General features: G+C 45.0%; 1 protein-coding gene across 1 annotated transcript in view; it reads right to left on the bottom strand.

The window, feature by feature from the left end:
• The window catches only part of ext1b (exostosin glycosyltransferase 1b), a gene marked incomplete at both ends in the record, with an annotated part of 100,699 nt that overhangs the window by 14,294 nt on the left and 68,853 nt on the right, over positions 1-17,552 (bottom strand). The window contains 5 exons of the mRNA XM_079231996.1: positions 2,020-2,138; positions 4,321-4,453; positions 8,915-9,034; positions 10,116-10,223; positions 13,473-13,566. Of these exons, the coding sequence (XP_079088122.1) occupies positions 2,020-2,138; positions 4,321-4,453; positions 8,915-9,034; positions 10,116-10,223; positions 13,473-13,566 (574 nt within the window). The remainder of the gene's footprint in view (positions 1-2,019; positions 2,139-4,320; positions 4,454-8,914; positions 9,035-10,115; positions 10,224-13,472; positions 13,567-17,552) is intronic.

Here is a 17,552-nt window from a genome sequence, read left to right as displayed (position 1 = left end):
ATTACAACAGGTACAGTCTGAATCTCTGCACACACACACACACACACACACACACACACACACACACACACACACACACACACACACACACACACACACACACACACACACACACAGGGCTCTGTTCCTTGATTAGAAAGACAGATGGTGTCTCTGTCAGCCCACCAGGCCTCTCAGGGTGCCGACGGTGCGCATGTCGCATGTGCGCGGCTGGAGGAGAAGCGGTGAAGACGGCGTGGATCGGTGGCCGTGTCAGAGCTCGCTCCAAAGCTTTCTTGCATCCAATTTAGCCTCCTCCGCCCCCTGAGTTCTTTCATTCTCCCCCCCTCCATTCATTTATTTATATCCCTCTCCTCAGCAACCTCTCTCTCTCTCTCTCTCTCTCTGTCCTCTTTTCTGTCCGCCGAGTGGAAGAAACCCGCTCACCCCCTCTCCCCGACTCTCTACTTTCGAGTGCACAGCCCGAAAGAGTACAAACAAGCAGCGCCCACCATAAAGATGAAGAAGGAGGCGAGGTTGTCGTGAAGTTAATTCTCGACCTTGAAACGGTAATGCACCAAACTATCTGCACCCGAGCTCTACTTATTTGCTTGTTCTGGAGCAGTCCTTTTTTTATGTCAAGAAAAAACTGTCAAGATCAATAACTTTGTTCAATCATGCGCGCCATTTTATTCAAGCAACGTTCTTGTGAGGCTGCTTGTGTTTGGTCAACGTTCAAAGGGCAATTACAAGTCACCTGTCTGGAGGAGCTTTTTTGATTTTTTATCTGAGAAAATAACCCTGAGGACGTCATAAGTGATGTCATCGTGGTGGGGGTGCAAACATAAGGCGGAAAGTTACGAACAAAAAAGCGTAGAATTTGAAAGACGTGCACATTTATCCGGCAGGAACGGCATTATGGGAAATGTAGGATTCAGTCTCCCTTTAGCATTTGAGAAATTCAGCTGCTGAAAATAACCCGAATGACATCATAGTGATATCAGGAAGGAAAGGTCTAACAAATATATTCTGCTGAATTGCATTATGGGAAATGTCTGATCCACTGTCCCTTTAATATTTAAGAAACTTGTTTTGCCTCATGCAGGAAGCGACATGAGGCGACAGATTCAATTAGTTCTAAACCCATTGATGTCTGGGGTTCACCAGAGATTTAACGAGTGGTCGAGAGCCAGAACATCCTGTTGTGACAGGCCACCAATTGTTTGTCGAGACACACAGAAAATGAAGAGAAATGATCTGTGTGTTGCACGAGGCCTGTGATGTTCACGTCACACAAAATAAGATATGCAACCACGTGGTTTATTTTTTTTGTGGCAAACGTCATCAAAACATTTCAAATAATAACCAGCCGTACACGGGACACCAACACACACACTGTACCAACATCCTGCCTACGCAGACACACACATATATATATATATATATATATATATATATATATATATATATATATATATATATATATATATATTCCATTGCTCAAACAATCGCACCTCCCTGTCGTGCAACACACAATCGCAGACCTGCACTCACACGGAAACTCGTACCGCCCACGCGGAATAAAAACCTGCTTACTCATGCACCTACGAAACAAACAAAAACACACATACACACACACACACAAACACACACGCGCATACTCAACCACACGAAAAATCCGCCATCGGGGAGCAAATTCCATTTCATTTCCCGTGCTGGTAAGGAGCAAGCAGGGGAATCAATACATGCCGTCTCCAGCTGTGCTGAAGGGGGTTTCGCTGCCATGGAGACAGATGTAGCACTGCTACAAATTGCTGCTCTAATTCAATCCACCCGAGTTAACACACACACGCACACAAACTCTCTCACACACACACACACACACACACAAGGATGGAAGGTGAACACCGTTGTTTGTTTGTGGAGTCACAAGATGGAGATCAGTGGAGGGCTCTGCAGTGAACACACACACACACACACACACACACACACACACACACACACACACACACACACACACACAATAAATAAGTCCATTACCTGTGCACAGTACTGGGACTTGGCCACAGCTACCAGGAGCTTGAGTATGGGCTGGGACTGGGACACCAGGGGCGAGACGGCGTGGATGACCGCTGTGAACTTGGGGTAGGGTTTGATACCTGAAACACAACAGAAAGACGGTCACTCTCAAATGCAGCGTCACAAATCCACAACAACAAGGCCCGGCCGGGCGGCGGCGAGCCGACAGCCAGCCGCCAGCGTCATTTTTAGGCGTCGGAAGAGAAGAAAGGAGACGGAGAACTGAAGGCTCTCATTTACAAACGCCGTGCATATATCTATTTTCAGTTAAAGATCTTCCTTGAAACGAGTCTGTCAGCGGTTCACAAAAATATAGATGATATAATTGCACGGGATGTGCGTTTTTCAAGCCCGTCTTAAAATATTCAACGACGTTAATGTGTTTTGAAAATGCCAAATCTCCTTGATCGCTGGGTATTTCATTTTGGAAACTCTTCAACTGTGTCTGGAGCTCACTGAGCAGACAACTAAGTGCTGATTTTAAATTCAGCCCGACTTGGAGGAGAGTAATTGAGGCTGAAAATGAGCAGGAAGTAAGATATTGAGAAAGACGGATCATAGAGGACGTTCAACTTTTCCTAATTTAAATCTAATCTAACCGAACCAACAAAGCGTGGCGCGGAGGAGACGCCATTAAAGGAGTCTCCTCTCTCTCGCCACCGAGCAACTTTTCATGAGGAGGGATATGCGCACTCTTAAAACTCGCCCCGTGATTCGTGATGGGAAAAGTTATGAGTGCGCAGAGTTTTTCAAACCCCTGAGATGTGAATTTGTAACAAACTCATAAACAGACTTCCATGAAACATTGAACGAAACCTGGAGCCGAATTACTGTCGTGCAGCTTATTTTAAATTTTGGATGTGCATGCTGTTTTCTGTCCTCGGCACATGATTCTCAGGGGCTGTTTTTGTCATCGCATCCTGTATCAGCTCATTACGCAGCTCACACGCTAAAGATTCACAGCAACACAAAAGGCCATTAAATACTCTCAATGATACTGGCCAAAAGTATGCGGACACGCCTGTTTTACATATTTGTTTTTGTTGTTAATTTTAGGATGTGTTGTTGAAAATCGAATAATAACTGACATATTAGACCAGTGATTTCCAACCTATTTGGCTTGTGACTACTCACAATGCTCTGCTACCATCATCACAAGCTACGCTGAAGCCACGTTTGAAACAGCTGCTGCATTTTGAAATTCAGAAATTGAAATCACGAAAAATGGCTCTATGTTAGTGTAATAATCATCCGCTTCTGACATGATAATTAAAAGAGGTTTCCACTGTCCTGTTATTTACATATATTATTACACATTGACACATATTGTATTCACCCAAAAGTTTTTTCACTCAACTGTGTGACATCTTTACTTAAACCTGCTTTTACTGCAGGATGTTATTAATGTAACACAAATAACTGACAAATAAAAACAAGACGCAAAAGCACCCCCAAAAAAATCCATCGTCTTTCTACCTCGAAATGAAAAGTCTATTTAACTGAAGCGGCAAAAACAAACCCTGCTTGTGCGTTTGTTAATACGCCCGGCGAGTTTGAGCGTCTCGTTATTGGCTCTTGGAGAACAAGACGCCATTTTTATTTTTATTTTTACTCAATTACCCATCAGCGACAAGCCAGCCGTGTTTAATTGCGTCCTCTTTGACAAACAAATAAACTTGCCGGTGCTGTAATTCCGCGCCTGTCACCGAGCCCATCCATTTCCACATCAGCCCCTCCACTCCGGTGCTCCATCAACTGACTGCGCGTTCGCACTATCGCCGTCTCCGCGTGTTTGAGTGTGTGTGTGTTTTGGATGATGATGGAGTGAAGTAGTGAGGGATGGAGAGGCTCCCGGGTCACAGATAAGTGGCGGTGGTGGGTGGGAGGAGGGGAGGAAACTCCGCGCTGCTGAACCGTAGCGGGGAGGAATTGGTCTCGCCACAGCGGCAGCACCGGTAGCAACGCGGACTCAAAACCTCCCAATGATGGACGGGCCGGTGTGTCAGCGCGACCGACACAAACATCCGTCAAAGGCCCGTTCCTCCACTCCGCCGGCTGCCGGTCCCGCTGGAGGAGGGCAGTAGATCAGACGAGCGCCGAATGCACAGCTTGACCAAAATCTACTTAAAAGTCTTTCGGACTTGGACCCTTCACCCTTTGTGGATACAGTTCATCACCACACAGGTGTGTTGAAGCTTTACGCGGCAGCCACTTTGCTGCGCTCCAGTGTGGTTGGTGTGTGTGTGTGTGTGTGCTACTGACCCAGTGTAGCGTAGTAGAAGGGGAAGTCTCCCAGGTATCCGGAGTACTGCGGCAGGGCGAAGAGCCCCCCGGGGTGGCTGTTCCACATCAGGCTGCTCCTGGAGCCGTGCTGCAACACGCGGTCCTGGATGATCTGCAACAGCAAGGAAACAGAAGAGGAGCCCACATTAGACGAGGAATAAACTCCTCATCAAGGCTGTTTCCAGCTGGTAGCCACCCTTCCAGATGAACTGCAAATTATTTGCTAAAATATAAATAGGAAGATTGGATTGAATGGACAACTAGTTATGGGAAATATGAACATGAACTCACAACCTTCTGTGTTCTACTTTGTACATCTATTCTTGCTTGTCCTTTAAAAGCGATTCAGCTTCTGAAGTTTCATCCTTGTTTTTCTGTTACAAGGTTTTGTTTGATTTTCCTTTCCTGGATCTGAGGGTAGAGTTGGTCTTTATGTTGGAACATTTCAGTTAGGTAATCTTTATTGTCCCACTAGGGGACATTTGTTTTGCAGCCAGAGTTCACATGAAAACGGAATATAAAAAGACAAAAATCAATGACACGTCAGCAACAACAAAAGAAACAAGAGCGAGAGCAAAGACATGAACATGTGTAACAAGTACACACACGAAATAGTGCAGATGTGCAAATATGCAAGTGTGCATTGGGGAAAGTAAAGAGCCCTGAAACAACGTCCTGGGGGCAAAAGGTCCTGGCAGTACAAAATAGCATGAGGCCTTCGGAGGACCTGCCTGCTGGAAATGTTTGAAATCTGGACAGATGTTGATAACCAAACTAAGCAATTATATAAACATTTTAAAACAGATTCAATGACACATCTGTAAACAAAGGCTTTCAAAGCGCAGTTTAACATCGAGAAATAAACCCAAAATGTTTGCAGCCGGCATTGACTTCCTGAAGTTAATCCTCATGTTCTTTGTTTGAAAAACAATGCGACGGAGGAAAGAACCACTAAATCATCCAGCACACGTCCACGACCCAGTTTGAGACAAACTTGTGATTTTGGACGACACAAATAAACTTGACCTTTGGGGTTTTGGGGGTACTGCAAGAGAAGCGTAACAACTGAATGGACAAAACTAAACCAGTAGAGGCCGAACTATCCTGACTCATGTTCCCCAAAACACTGGATTGGACACGTTTCAATAATGCAACCAACAGCCTCCATTTTTTTGTTGTTGCTGGTTTTCATTGGTTTTTCATTCAAAGCTTCATTAAAAAGTACCGAGTGCTGCATATCATGCTGAATCACAGAGGGATGCACATAAGAGGACATCCGCGATGTTCCTTAATCACGTTCCCGATTAAACGGACGCTGACAAGCTGCGGCTGACGATCCGCGTTGCTTTGACAGCCGCAAAGAAAGAAAAGAAAAGGGACACACTGTCCGTTGCCGGGATCAAACTCGTGTCATTTTAATTACAGCAGGGTCTCCGGATTCTTCCGGCCTGCCTCCCCTTCGCCAGGCTTCCTTTTTTTCTTCTTCTCCAAAGCAGCTCGTTAAAACGAACACAAAAACTACCTTTGAACAAATAACATTTCAGTCTGATCTCGGAGGACTCGTAGCAGGCGGGAGTTGAGGGGGGTATTAAGGATTTGATCAATGAGCCTTGTAATCACACCTAAAAAATAATTTAAAAAACACATTTCACACTGCGAAATTGAGTTTTCACACACAAACACCAAGACGCAGAGAGTCATAAATGTGAACGAATATCCACACGGCTAATGTTCCAATAACCCCCATTTCCATTCAGAACGGCATTCATTGTGCAATTTCAAACCCAGTCGGTGTATTAGAGCAGGTGGAGAACTGTTCTGAAAGTGAGTCTGCGGGCATCGCATGAAGTTAGAGCGCTGGCTGAGCTTCCACAATGTTTGGCTTTGTATCGCCTGAATAGCAGCTATTGATCGTGTCAAGAGTGAGTCGCTGTGGCGCGAAGCGGAGCTGAAATAAATCTATGTTATTGTGTAATATTTCATCCGCAGACAAAACCAGACTGATAGAGGCTTTTTTTCTTCTTCTTCTTTTGTATTTTATTTTTTGAGTAAACAGATCAGCAAGCCAAAGGCATTGGTGCCGGTCTCACACAGACAGACGGAGGAAAGAAGAAAACGCAAAGTCAGTATTTAAGCACACCGATCCTTTCTGTGCCCCAAATAGAGCGGTCAGTCACACCCCGCCCCCCCGAGGACAAACAGAGGAAGGAGATATTGCCTCCGTGCCCTTGAGCCATGCTAAATTGCCGCAGTAAAAAAAAAAAAAAGCGACACAGGTTTGCGATCGTGTTTTATGGCCACGATTTGAAGCTCAAAAAGGATGTGAGAGGAAGAAAGCAAGAAGGAGAGGGGGGCGGCTGAGCAGCCAGCGGCTTTTCCAATTGTTAAAAGTTAATAACATAGCCGGAAGGGAGGAGGGGAGGGGGGCTACTGTAAATATATTGACAAAGCAACATAAAAATTCATCACAGGGAGGTGTAGATATGTGAATATAAAAAAAAAAACAGCACTGGGTGAGTTGTTGTTTTTTTCGTCCCTGAGGGCAGTCAATAACCATTTGCCTCAGACGAAGAGATTAACTCGGAATCCGTTAACATCTCTATAAAAAACACCGCCTGCCACCTTAAAAACCCGCAGCCCCCTTTGCGCCTTATGAGGGGCAATTTTGCTCGCTCGGCTGCGGCTCCTCCCCCGTCGGCGGCCCTCAGTCGGGACATGATGGACGACTCAATCTCCCCTCCGAACAGCCACAATCAACCAATTAGAGCATGATAGATAAATCCCGCTTCTCCGGGAGCACATTGTGAGCTCGGCTTTAATAGGTGCACCGGCAGCACCGGGCCCTCGGCTGGATTGACCTTGTGATTGGTCGAAATGCGGCCGCTTCCTGACAGGAAACACTGCATGATTGGTTGAACTTGTGTTTCCCCGCTTGCTCGCACGCTCACGCACACACACACACACACACACACACACACACACACACACACACACACACAGTAGTACGGATGTAGGGAGTCAATAAAAAAATAAAATAAAAAAAAGCATGAGTTTGTGAACGTGCTCGAGGAGATTCAATCTGTCAAGATATATGGATTGTGTGCGTGTTTTGAATGTGTGTGTGTGTGTGTGTGTGTGTGCATCATCACAGATCTGCAGTGAGAAGGAGGAGGAGGAGGAGGGGGGGGGGGTGCTGGCTCGACAGGATGAATAAACCATGTCGCTCGTTATCTCGGGGGCTGCAACGGCAACACCATTTACATATGCCACCCCTTCTCTTCATCACCCTTTTTTACCCCCCTCCCCCCCCTTTATTTTTATACAGGACAGTCAGTCAGGATTAAGCGTTTAGCCCTCCGCCTGTATTCAACACACACACACACACACACTCTGAGTCACAAGCTTTCGCCGTGTCACCTTGCTCTTTAGCGCAGAGTGACAGCGCGTCAGCAAGGTTATGCTCGGGGTGGCGCCATGTGTATCTGGGCTGAAACACCTCGACATATGGAGATGTGTTTCTGACTCGGCGTGTGTGTGTGTCAGTGTGTGTGATAGTGCAGAGTGAGACGGGGGCTGGATAACAAACGGACCCGAGCCGGCTGTGTGTGGGGGAAGTGGAACTCAGATGTGAGATGTGGTGACGCGGCAAGAGGGGAAATGAAATGCCTGACGGGACGCTTGGGTGACATTTGGGATTAGATGGATGAGGGGGGGGGGGTATGCAGTCACATCTTCCCTAAACTAGAACACTAGTCACGAAACACTTTTTGTGGTTCCGTCGTTCGCCCCCGAGAACTGCAGCCGCAGTCGAACCACTAATGCTCACAAAGTCAGACTCGCTGAGGAACCAAAGCGGTGAACTATGGGGACTTGAAACGTGCTGCCGGGGCAGTTTGAGACTTGAGAAACTTCACAAAAGCTTCCAGGAAAACGATACGTTACCATTGGAATCCGCTGGAACGGATCCCAGCCTCTGTTCTCAGGACCAAAGGTTTACAGTCAACTTTCAAGCCGACTGGAGGCGGGTGTTTAAAACTCATGAAACTGGATTTTTTTTTTTTGTCACTGGTTTGGATCGATCCCCCAAACTAGCTGGCAAAATATACATTCACATACATACAAGGTACTTAGTTTCTTCAACTAATACCACTAGCACCATTATAATACAACTGCTGCTGCGACCATGAATGAGGATGTTTATATCCAACATGTTTATATTCAACAGTAGCATACAAGAAGCTGTGCTAATATAGTGTTTTACGCACTTTGAGTCAAGAACAAAACTAAATCAATAAAAAGCACTTTTTGATCATCTGTGATACATGTGCATAAATGTCCCTTCTTGCTCTCCGTAAACGACATCCACCCCTCGTTTGTGTGTGTGTGTGTGTGTGTGTGTGTGTGTGTGTGTGTGTGTGTGTGTGTGTGTGTGTGTGTTGCTTTTAGCCTTGTACCAAAGAGAATGAAGCAACGACTGCAGAGCCTCTGCAGCCCTCTGAGAGAAAGATTGATGATGGACGACAAGCAGAGTTGGGAGGCAGAGACGCCAAAACGGCTTGAAAAAAATTCTCACCTCTAGCGTGGTCAGCACTATCTTTTCCACGGAGGAGAAGTAGGCCTCCCAGAGGAACTGAGTCTGCTGTCTGAGGGACAGGATCTTATCCTGGTGGATGGAGCGCACCGTGGTCGGGATCTGCAAAGGACAAAACAGCAGCCGGTCATCACTCAGTACTGATCCGGGGCCCTGAAGGAATCAAATTGGCCCCGTGTAAAACTCCTCAACAGGCAAAGCACATTAAAGGAGGAGACAGCAGATTGTAACCGCAACTATATCCAAGTAATTTAGGTCGAGTCTGAGTCTCAAAGCAATTCTTGAGTCCTTGAGAGAGTCGGGTTATAATAAATAAACTGAAACTCAGTTAACGTTTTCAGTCTTTGTACTAAGCTAAGCTAACTGGCTTATATTTAATAAACTTTGAGGGATTTACGAAAACTATCAGTCATCAAACAGCATTAGGGGAGGAAAGCTAAAAAGCTGCAGCAGCCTTTGGTGAATGCTTGTGTACTTCTGTTTGAAGAGCTGTGTAGTTTAATCTGTGTGTGAGTTTATTTGTCATAGTAAAGGAGGGATAAATGGCAAATAAACACATTTTATCCTCACTTTAGTTAATACTGCCATATCCTGCAAACTAGGAGGGAAATGTTATTGGCGAATAAAATATACTATATGTGCTGCATCCTCCACATTTATTTTTCCTGTTTAAAAAAAAAAAAGAGTATATGCTTTGGATGTACAGTCCATATATCCCACATTTAGTGAAAAACAAACATTAATTCATGTCTTGTGTGTTGTCGTACTGCTTTAAAATACAGAAACCCACAGACGTACCGAGGATGGCTCAGGCACTCTGCTGCTGCACGGAGTTATAATACTCAATGTCAAACAATATTATTACACACTTCATTCAAATTAAGATTTAATGGGCATATCATTACTTTCCCCCCCCCATGAAGTTCAAGCAATTCCAGCCAAATCCATTTGCTCATTCTATTTATTTGCCCTCTCATATAACAACGTGAGTCTTTGAGTGGCCATATTTCAAGACTTGGTACGCCGCTCGCATTTCGTTCAGTCGTCGAGAACTCCTCTCCAAAAACAAAACAAATAAGGATTTGGTGAAATTTAAGGGAGTGTGTGCTCAGGACATCTACAGTTCCTCTGTCGGGTTGAGTTCTCAGGTTGTCGTGTGTGGGCGTGGTCATCCGGCCCTCACCTGCAGCAGGAGCCTCTCATCGCCGATCACTGCGGCTGTGTTCCAGTCGATGATCTCGGAGAAGGGCAGCTCCCAACCGTTACTCAGCATCACCGGCACACACGCAGCCTGAGACACACACACACACACACACACACACACACACACACACACACACACACACACACACACACACACAGAGAGAAAGGGAGAGAGAGGGTCAAGTTTGGACCAGATTCTTTACAAACACAATCAGAGCTGCGGCTAAATCATGCCTGCTTTGCTAAATATTGATCCGGATAATGAACGCTGCACTGTATAGTAATTGATCCGTCTGTGTTTGTCTGTGACCCTTTGTGTTAATGCCTACTCTCCCCCCATTGGGCAAAGATTGGATTTTCTTTGGTTTTCAAGCTTCCTTGGTGGGATGTGGATACATCACACATAAAATCAATACAGAGGCGTGTAGCAGCGACATGCGCAGCAGAAGGCCCTTTATCGTCTTCATAGATGCCAACTTTATCGGCCTCAGACTCGATGCTGTTTCACAGTGGAAATCTCATCAAAGTGCTGAACTTTAACCGAGAGGGAGAAGCAGCTCCCGATAGTGATCATACTACATCAGAACAAGCCGTAAACACTAACATATTATCACCATTTATGTCGCAAATGGGTTAGTGAACATGACAAGCTGCCCGCTTCCAAAAACAATTAATCATAGCATTAAAAACACTAAAGTCTCAGGCCTAAAAACCCAAACAATTAACTAAAATGCTGCCTGGCTTTTTAGTACGTTGGAAAAATCTGCAAAGAAATTGTAATAGAGTAGAGCTGAGACTGTCTGTTGGAAACTCTGGTAGTCCATCACTTCATTTGACTCATTGTTTATATACAGTATATATATATATATATATATATATATATATATATATATATATATATATATATATAAAAAAATTAATTAGTGCTGCTTTAATTTAGAAAAACAATGCAGCCGTAGAGCACAAATATGAGCTCAAATGGAACAGAAACATGCATACGTGTTGCTTTGATCATAGTTACAAAACAGGAGATGCAACATGAGCGGAACACGCTGCGGCTCACCATCAGATAAACATAAATAAGCTTGAACGTACAATCTAGATAAGCAGGCGGCGCACAGCCACGAGAGAGAGTGTGAGAGAGAGAGAGAGAGTGAGAGAGAGAGAGAGCGAGTGAGAGAGAGTTAATGAGAGAGAGAGAGAGAGAGAGGAATTCAGTCTAACAATGACTGATACAGTTCTGAAAGAACAACAGCGCCGTTTCACACGGAGCAGAACCTTCTGGACTTTTATAAACCAGGAAACATTTTTTCCCTCGGCTGTAACTTTGGATCCACAACTCAAACATGCACAAAAAGAATTTCCTAATCATATCCGTTTCTGATTCTCTTTGAGTTTATTTGATTTAGAAAGAAAATGTTTAAATCACTAATGAGCTTAAATATAAATATATATATATATATATATATATATATATATATATATATATATATATATATATATATATATATATATATATATATATATATATATATATATATATAAACACACTCTGTCTATTCAAATTGTTTTGACTTTATCTTCATTTCTATATATACATATTTTTAGAAAGTGTATAAATAGATGTATCAAAATAAATACAAAATGAAAAGATGAAAAGATGGGAGGCAGTGAGGCTGAATGTGGCCTTTGGCAAAGGAGTGGCAGAGGGATGAGAGGAGAGGTAGAGGGAACAGCTGGCGAGTGTGTGTGCGTGTGTGTGTGTCCGTGGTGGGAGTTTGACGTAATGACGGCCCCGTCACTCCCAGGTCATAAAGGTGTCAGCTAAACCAGAGCTGGCCCCTCGAGCTCTGCTGCCTGACTCCTCCACACACACACACACACACACACACACACACACACACACACACACACACACACACACACACACACACACACACACACAGAGTTGACCTCTATTAGCAATTGCTTTCTCATGCGACGACCAAAGCCTGTAAATACTCTCTCTCTGTCTTCCTGTAAATGGTGCGAGTCGATGGATGGAGTGAGTCAGAGAAATGGAGAAAGAGGAGTGAAGTGTGCTGGAGTGTGTGTGTGTGTGTGTGTGTGTGTGTGATAGTGAGATAAGCGCACTTATGTGTGTGCACTCTGTGGACGGTAAGGAGAGGTAAAGGACAGTGCAGTGGTAATGCGGAAGAGCTCAGTGCAGTTATAGAAATGGATGAACGGAGGGGAAAGAGGGGGGGAAAGAAACGAGGAGAAAAGTGTGTCGATTTCAAGAGGTTTTGAGAGAAGTGGAGTGACTCCAGATGGGAGGAATTCACCTCACAGGTTATTATGGTCATACCGTACGGTGAGTGCGTTACGGTACATTATGTGCAGCGATTTTAACTTAATGTGCACTTAACCTTGACTAACTGTTACACTTGGGAAAGAGATCTCACGATTCTACCTCTGTAAACCATTTTAATATTCCCACGTCACTGCGACAATGTTTTTTTTATTATTATTTAAAAAACCGTGGCTAGATGTGATTTTGCTATTATTCTTAAAGATAAACTACTAATAAATTAATCTGCTGTGCTTTTATACGCCTGCATACTGTGTCAGTTCACCGAGTCTGTTTAAAAAGTGTGAGACAGAGCTGCAACAGTTATGAGCCCAGAATAAGCCCCGTTCTTTTATTATCAATTATTTCCATCTGAGCCCTTTGGGACCCCAAAAGAAGATTTTTTTTCCCTCTTGGTCTGGACCAAATGAACTAAGCAACAGGTGTGAAACGCACCCGGAGAGCGTCACATCGAATATTTTGCAAATATTTATGAACTGTGTCTAATAAGTGCTAGCAGGCTACCCAGCTGGGAACATGATTGGGTTCATCAGTAACAATAGCTCCTTCAGTTTATTTAGATTTTTCCCCACTCCAGGGCCAGTCACTGTGCTTTTCCCTTGCTCCCAAAGCATCATCCCATCATTGAAGCTACATAGAAACTAGGCAATGATAGTTGTTTCTCTGCAAAACGTGTCACAATAAAATTCTAAAAATAAACAAAAACAGTTTGGAGGCAGGACAAATCCTCTTAGCGAAGGTCTTGCTTGTTTATGTAAATTACACTAGTAGTCTGAGAAGTATGGCGGTAATGATTTAGTGATCCTTTAATGCGAGAAGTAGCCGAGCTAAAACAAGTGCTAAGTGGAAGCTTTGAGTGTGGAAAAGGATCCTTTTTTTCTCTCTTCCTGGTTATATATCACCGGTGGGCATATGCAGTGCTTTCTCATAATGGTTTGTGTGTGTGTGTGTGTGTGTGTGTGTGTGTTTATGTGCTACTTTGTTTACCTGCAGCGCCTCGAGGAAGCGAAAGGAGCCTAGCCGTCTGCCGCGGGGCACCAAACAGAAGGTGGAGTTGTGGAGCATCTCCTTGTAGTCGTACCTGCAAAGACACACACACACACACACACACACACACACACACACACACACACACACACACGAGTGGATGAGTTCACTGGCATGAGCGGGAACATGTTATTTACTGCAACACTCTCGGAAAAAGAAAAGTATGTAATTACAGGAGTGCCTACAGCACATGCATCCCAGTAACTTCTTGTAATGAGCTATATAATTGAGTAGTATATCACAGTTGAAGGAAATCCCCGTGAAGTTTCTCTGCCCCGTACGCACACGTATGTGCGTACAATGCACACGGCTTTGCACACATTCACGGGGCAATTCGTTTTGTATGACACACCAAACCAGCAGAGACGAACACACACACACACACACACACACACACACACACACACACACACACACACACACACACACACACACACAGACACACAAACTAGAACCGGAAATGTGGTCTTTGCAGTGTTTACAACAAACACAGTTTTTGGGGGATAATGTTCCCCTTCACCTTCGTTTTTCTCATCCAAATGTGTTCGGGCAAGCCGGGGTTTGTTGGCAACCTGTCTCCTTTCCCTCCAATATCAATCCGACTTCTTCTTTCTTCTTCTTTCTATTTTTTTTGGCAGCACTGCCACATCTCAGTGATTAACGTGTTCACTACGGACAGAAACGATGGCCAAAACTAACACATGTGATCCAAATGGTCTCCTTTACTTTCCGACCAACGAGCCTCTCCATCCATACAACGCCCCCCTCCTCCTCTTCCTATCTCATAAACCATACGCTCCATTTGCACACCGCCTCTTCTTTACTTGCTACCTCTCTCGACCCCTCTATCTCCTAAAGCAGGAGGCCGATGCTCCATCCCTCCCTCTCCCAGCTCTCCAGTGAGGTGTGTCTTATTGCTCTCCACACAGGCTGATCAACCCTGCCAGGGGTAATGAGCTGAGAGTGACACCTGCTTCCACCACACAGCTGGCTCTGTGTGTATGTGTGTGTGTGTGTGTGTGTGACAGAGAGAGAGACAGTGTGTATCAGTGCATCGGCCTGTTTGCACACGCGCTGCTTTTCCTGCGCGTTTTTACAGTGCGCTTGTGCTGCTAAATACGAGCAGTGGAGCCGCGTACGTCTGTAATAAAGCGGTTCCTTTCTCCTCCACTGCGCCAACCGAAAGTCACCGAACGCTTCAATCTCACGGGTTCTGTCGATTCTTTTTTTCCTCTTTTACTTCAGTCCTCTTCCGTCTTCATTTCGTCTCGCCCTCACGCTCACGCTGATGCAGCGCCGTGTGGATTATTCTGCCCTATATCTCCCTCACACAGACGCACAGAGCCGATAAATGCCACCTGAAAAGCTAAGGTGGCAGCTGACAGTGCAGAGCCAGGCATTACGGTGTTGCTGTGTTGTGACGTCTGATTCTCTTCTACTTTTTACATGTTTTCTCTTATAAGTGGTTTTCTAAAAAAAATTAGAGAAAAAGGGAGCAGATCTGTTTGAGTTGATTTTATGTCACCGTGCACCCGAAAGTTATGTTTTTGGCTGCGAGGAGACACCGATCACAACAACTTAGAGCAAACTAAGTCTGCTTGCGACAACGGGCTCAGAAAATATGTTTCGCTGTCGAAGAAAAGGAAGAAGAATCGGGAGAAAGCATAAATGAAAAAACAACATTTAAAAATATATGCTGCTATTGCCATTTTAGAGAGAATACAATATACATATATATATATATATTTATTTATTTTATTATTATTAATGATACATATTAAACAACAATAAAATAAACTAATGACTCAGCAATGTTTTTTTTTGCATGGAAAATTATAATGAGCCCTAAGGGTTGTCCAGGTTGGGGGTTAAGAGACTGGTGAGGCAGGAAATCATTTCTCATTTAGCCATCGTCTATTCAAGGGGAAGGTTACAGAACACACACACACACACAGACACACACACACACACACACACACACAGACACACACACACACAGCTGTATTGATGATGCCGTGGATGTACTGCTTGTACAGAAGTGTGACAGCGAATGCTGATGCTGCCTTCGGTGTGTGTGTGTGTGTGTGAATATGGGCCAAGCTGACGGGGCAGAGCTGGAGGCAACACACACACACACACACACACACACACACACACACACACTTTGTGGTGATGGTGATTGCTGATGTTGCTGGCGAGATGCCGCCTCGTCTCTTCTTCAGCGGTGCTCTAATGAAGTGCGGGGAGACTTGACAGCCTGTGATCAAAATCCCACCCTCATTCACACCTACATGCATAACGTTCTGTGCGGCGCATAACGCGAGCGTTGTACGCAAACAAGCACACACACACACACACACACACAGGCATGCTCGCAGACACACACACGCGCGCGCGCAGGGGCAAACAAGCGACAGCTGCACGCCCTCACATTGGCGTTCCGTCACCTGTCGATGGAGACGGAGGAGCTTTCTTAGCACATATTTCCACACCAGCTGTCTGCCTGGACGGTATCTGTTTGGGTGAGCGTGTGCATGCGTGTGTGTGTGTGCGTGTGTGTGTGTATATGCATGCATGCAACAGCCCACAAAACAGGCCGGCATCTGATTGCAGTGAATATCAATGTGTGGATTTAACATGCAGCAGCCCTGAGAAAAAAAAGAAAGAGAACATTTTATCCAAACACAGCGCTTCCGTGTGTGTGCAAGATCTTCTGTCGTCTGCTTGCTTAGCGCTAATCTTTTATTATCTTCTATTATCTATTTGACCTTTTGTTTATATATAAATATTTAGGTATGTCTTATACGCATGGCAGGGAAGTAAAATAAAGGCACCTGAGCAGATCCACGGTTCACAGGAAGAAGATTTTGGCTCCCACATGACTCACCCCGCTGTGCATCCTGATCCTGACTCGGATTGTGCCTTCAAGAGAGGGCTTCTCTTTAAACGAGGGCGTTACTGAGATTTGAATGACTGGAGGACGTCCTTTGTCCTGTGAACCAACCTTTACCTCCCTCCCTCTGTAAAGTGCCAACCTCCTGCTGTTTTTGCACTTTACACTGGCTTCAAGGGACCACAGCTAGCTCTCGCTATCTTCCTAATTCTTTGCCCTCTACCTTCACTTCTCCTCCTTTTTCTGCCCCCATCCAACAACAGCTCCTTTATGTCCTTGTGACCTTGAGCTGGCGCGGTGGGAACCGCAGCCGAGCTGCGAGAGCCTGCGGGCTGTGATTGTTTGGTTCCTATTATTTTTCCTTGCATGTATATGTGTGTGTGTGTGTGTGTGTGTGTGTGTGTGTGTGTGTGTGTGTGTGTGTGTGAGAGAGAGATAACAACAGTGAGAGCTGGGTGAGAAAGAAACCGAGCGAGTGTGTGACCGGGGGAATGGCTGAACTTAAACGGCAGAAAAACAAAGTCAGCGTGCAGAAAATATGAAGCGGGCAGAAAGTGGGCGGGGCCCCCTGGAATAAAGCAGCAAGGGGGTGGGGGGCTGTGTGTGTATCACTCGTGGTTTTGCATGCACAAAACGGGGGCGACGTCCGATACGAATTTAAGTACATGGGATCAGCGCTTCATCTGCACAATCAAGGGGGTAAGCGGGGGAACGAGAGTATTCAGATTCTTTAACCGGTACGTATGAGTAGTAATACCATGATGAAGAATGACTGAATTGACCCTTCCCCCTTAGTTACCATTGGTGCGTCTGTCAAGCTTCCCGCTCCAGGATGACACACGTGAAGTTTACGGTGAAGACGGACAATATTTGATTTGGGTCCTCTCGGGAGTTCAAACTTTCATCTGTGGTTCCCGTTTTAACGTTTCCTGCCAAAAGGCGTCATAAATAATGCATCTAATGTCTAAAAAAAGGAGAGAAAAAAGTCTGCATCCTCAACAGCCGATGATGCATGTGGAGGACCGGCCCAGTTGCCAGAAAGTGTGTTGTTCATTTAAGCTCCTGTTACTGTTGTTGCATTCCATCATTGTGCTATTCTTTCACACAGACCATGATCCTTTTTTCCC

This window comes from Taurulus bubalis (genome assembly GCF_910589615.1).
Source record: "Taurulus bubalis genome assembly, chromosome: 16".
Taxonomy (NCBI): Eukaryota; Metazoa; Chordata; class Actinopteri; order Perciformes; family Cottidae; genus Taurulus; species Taurulus bubalis.
This window is presented reverse-complemented; position numbering and strand designations above follow the sequence as displayed.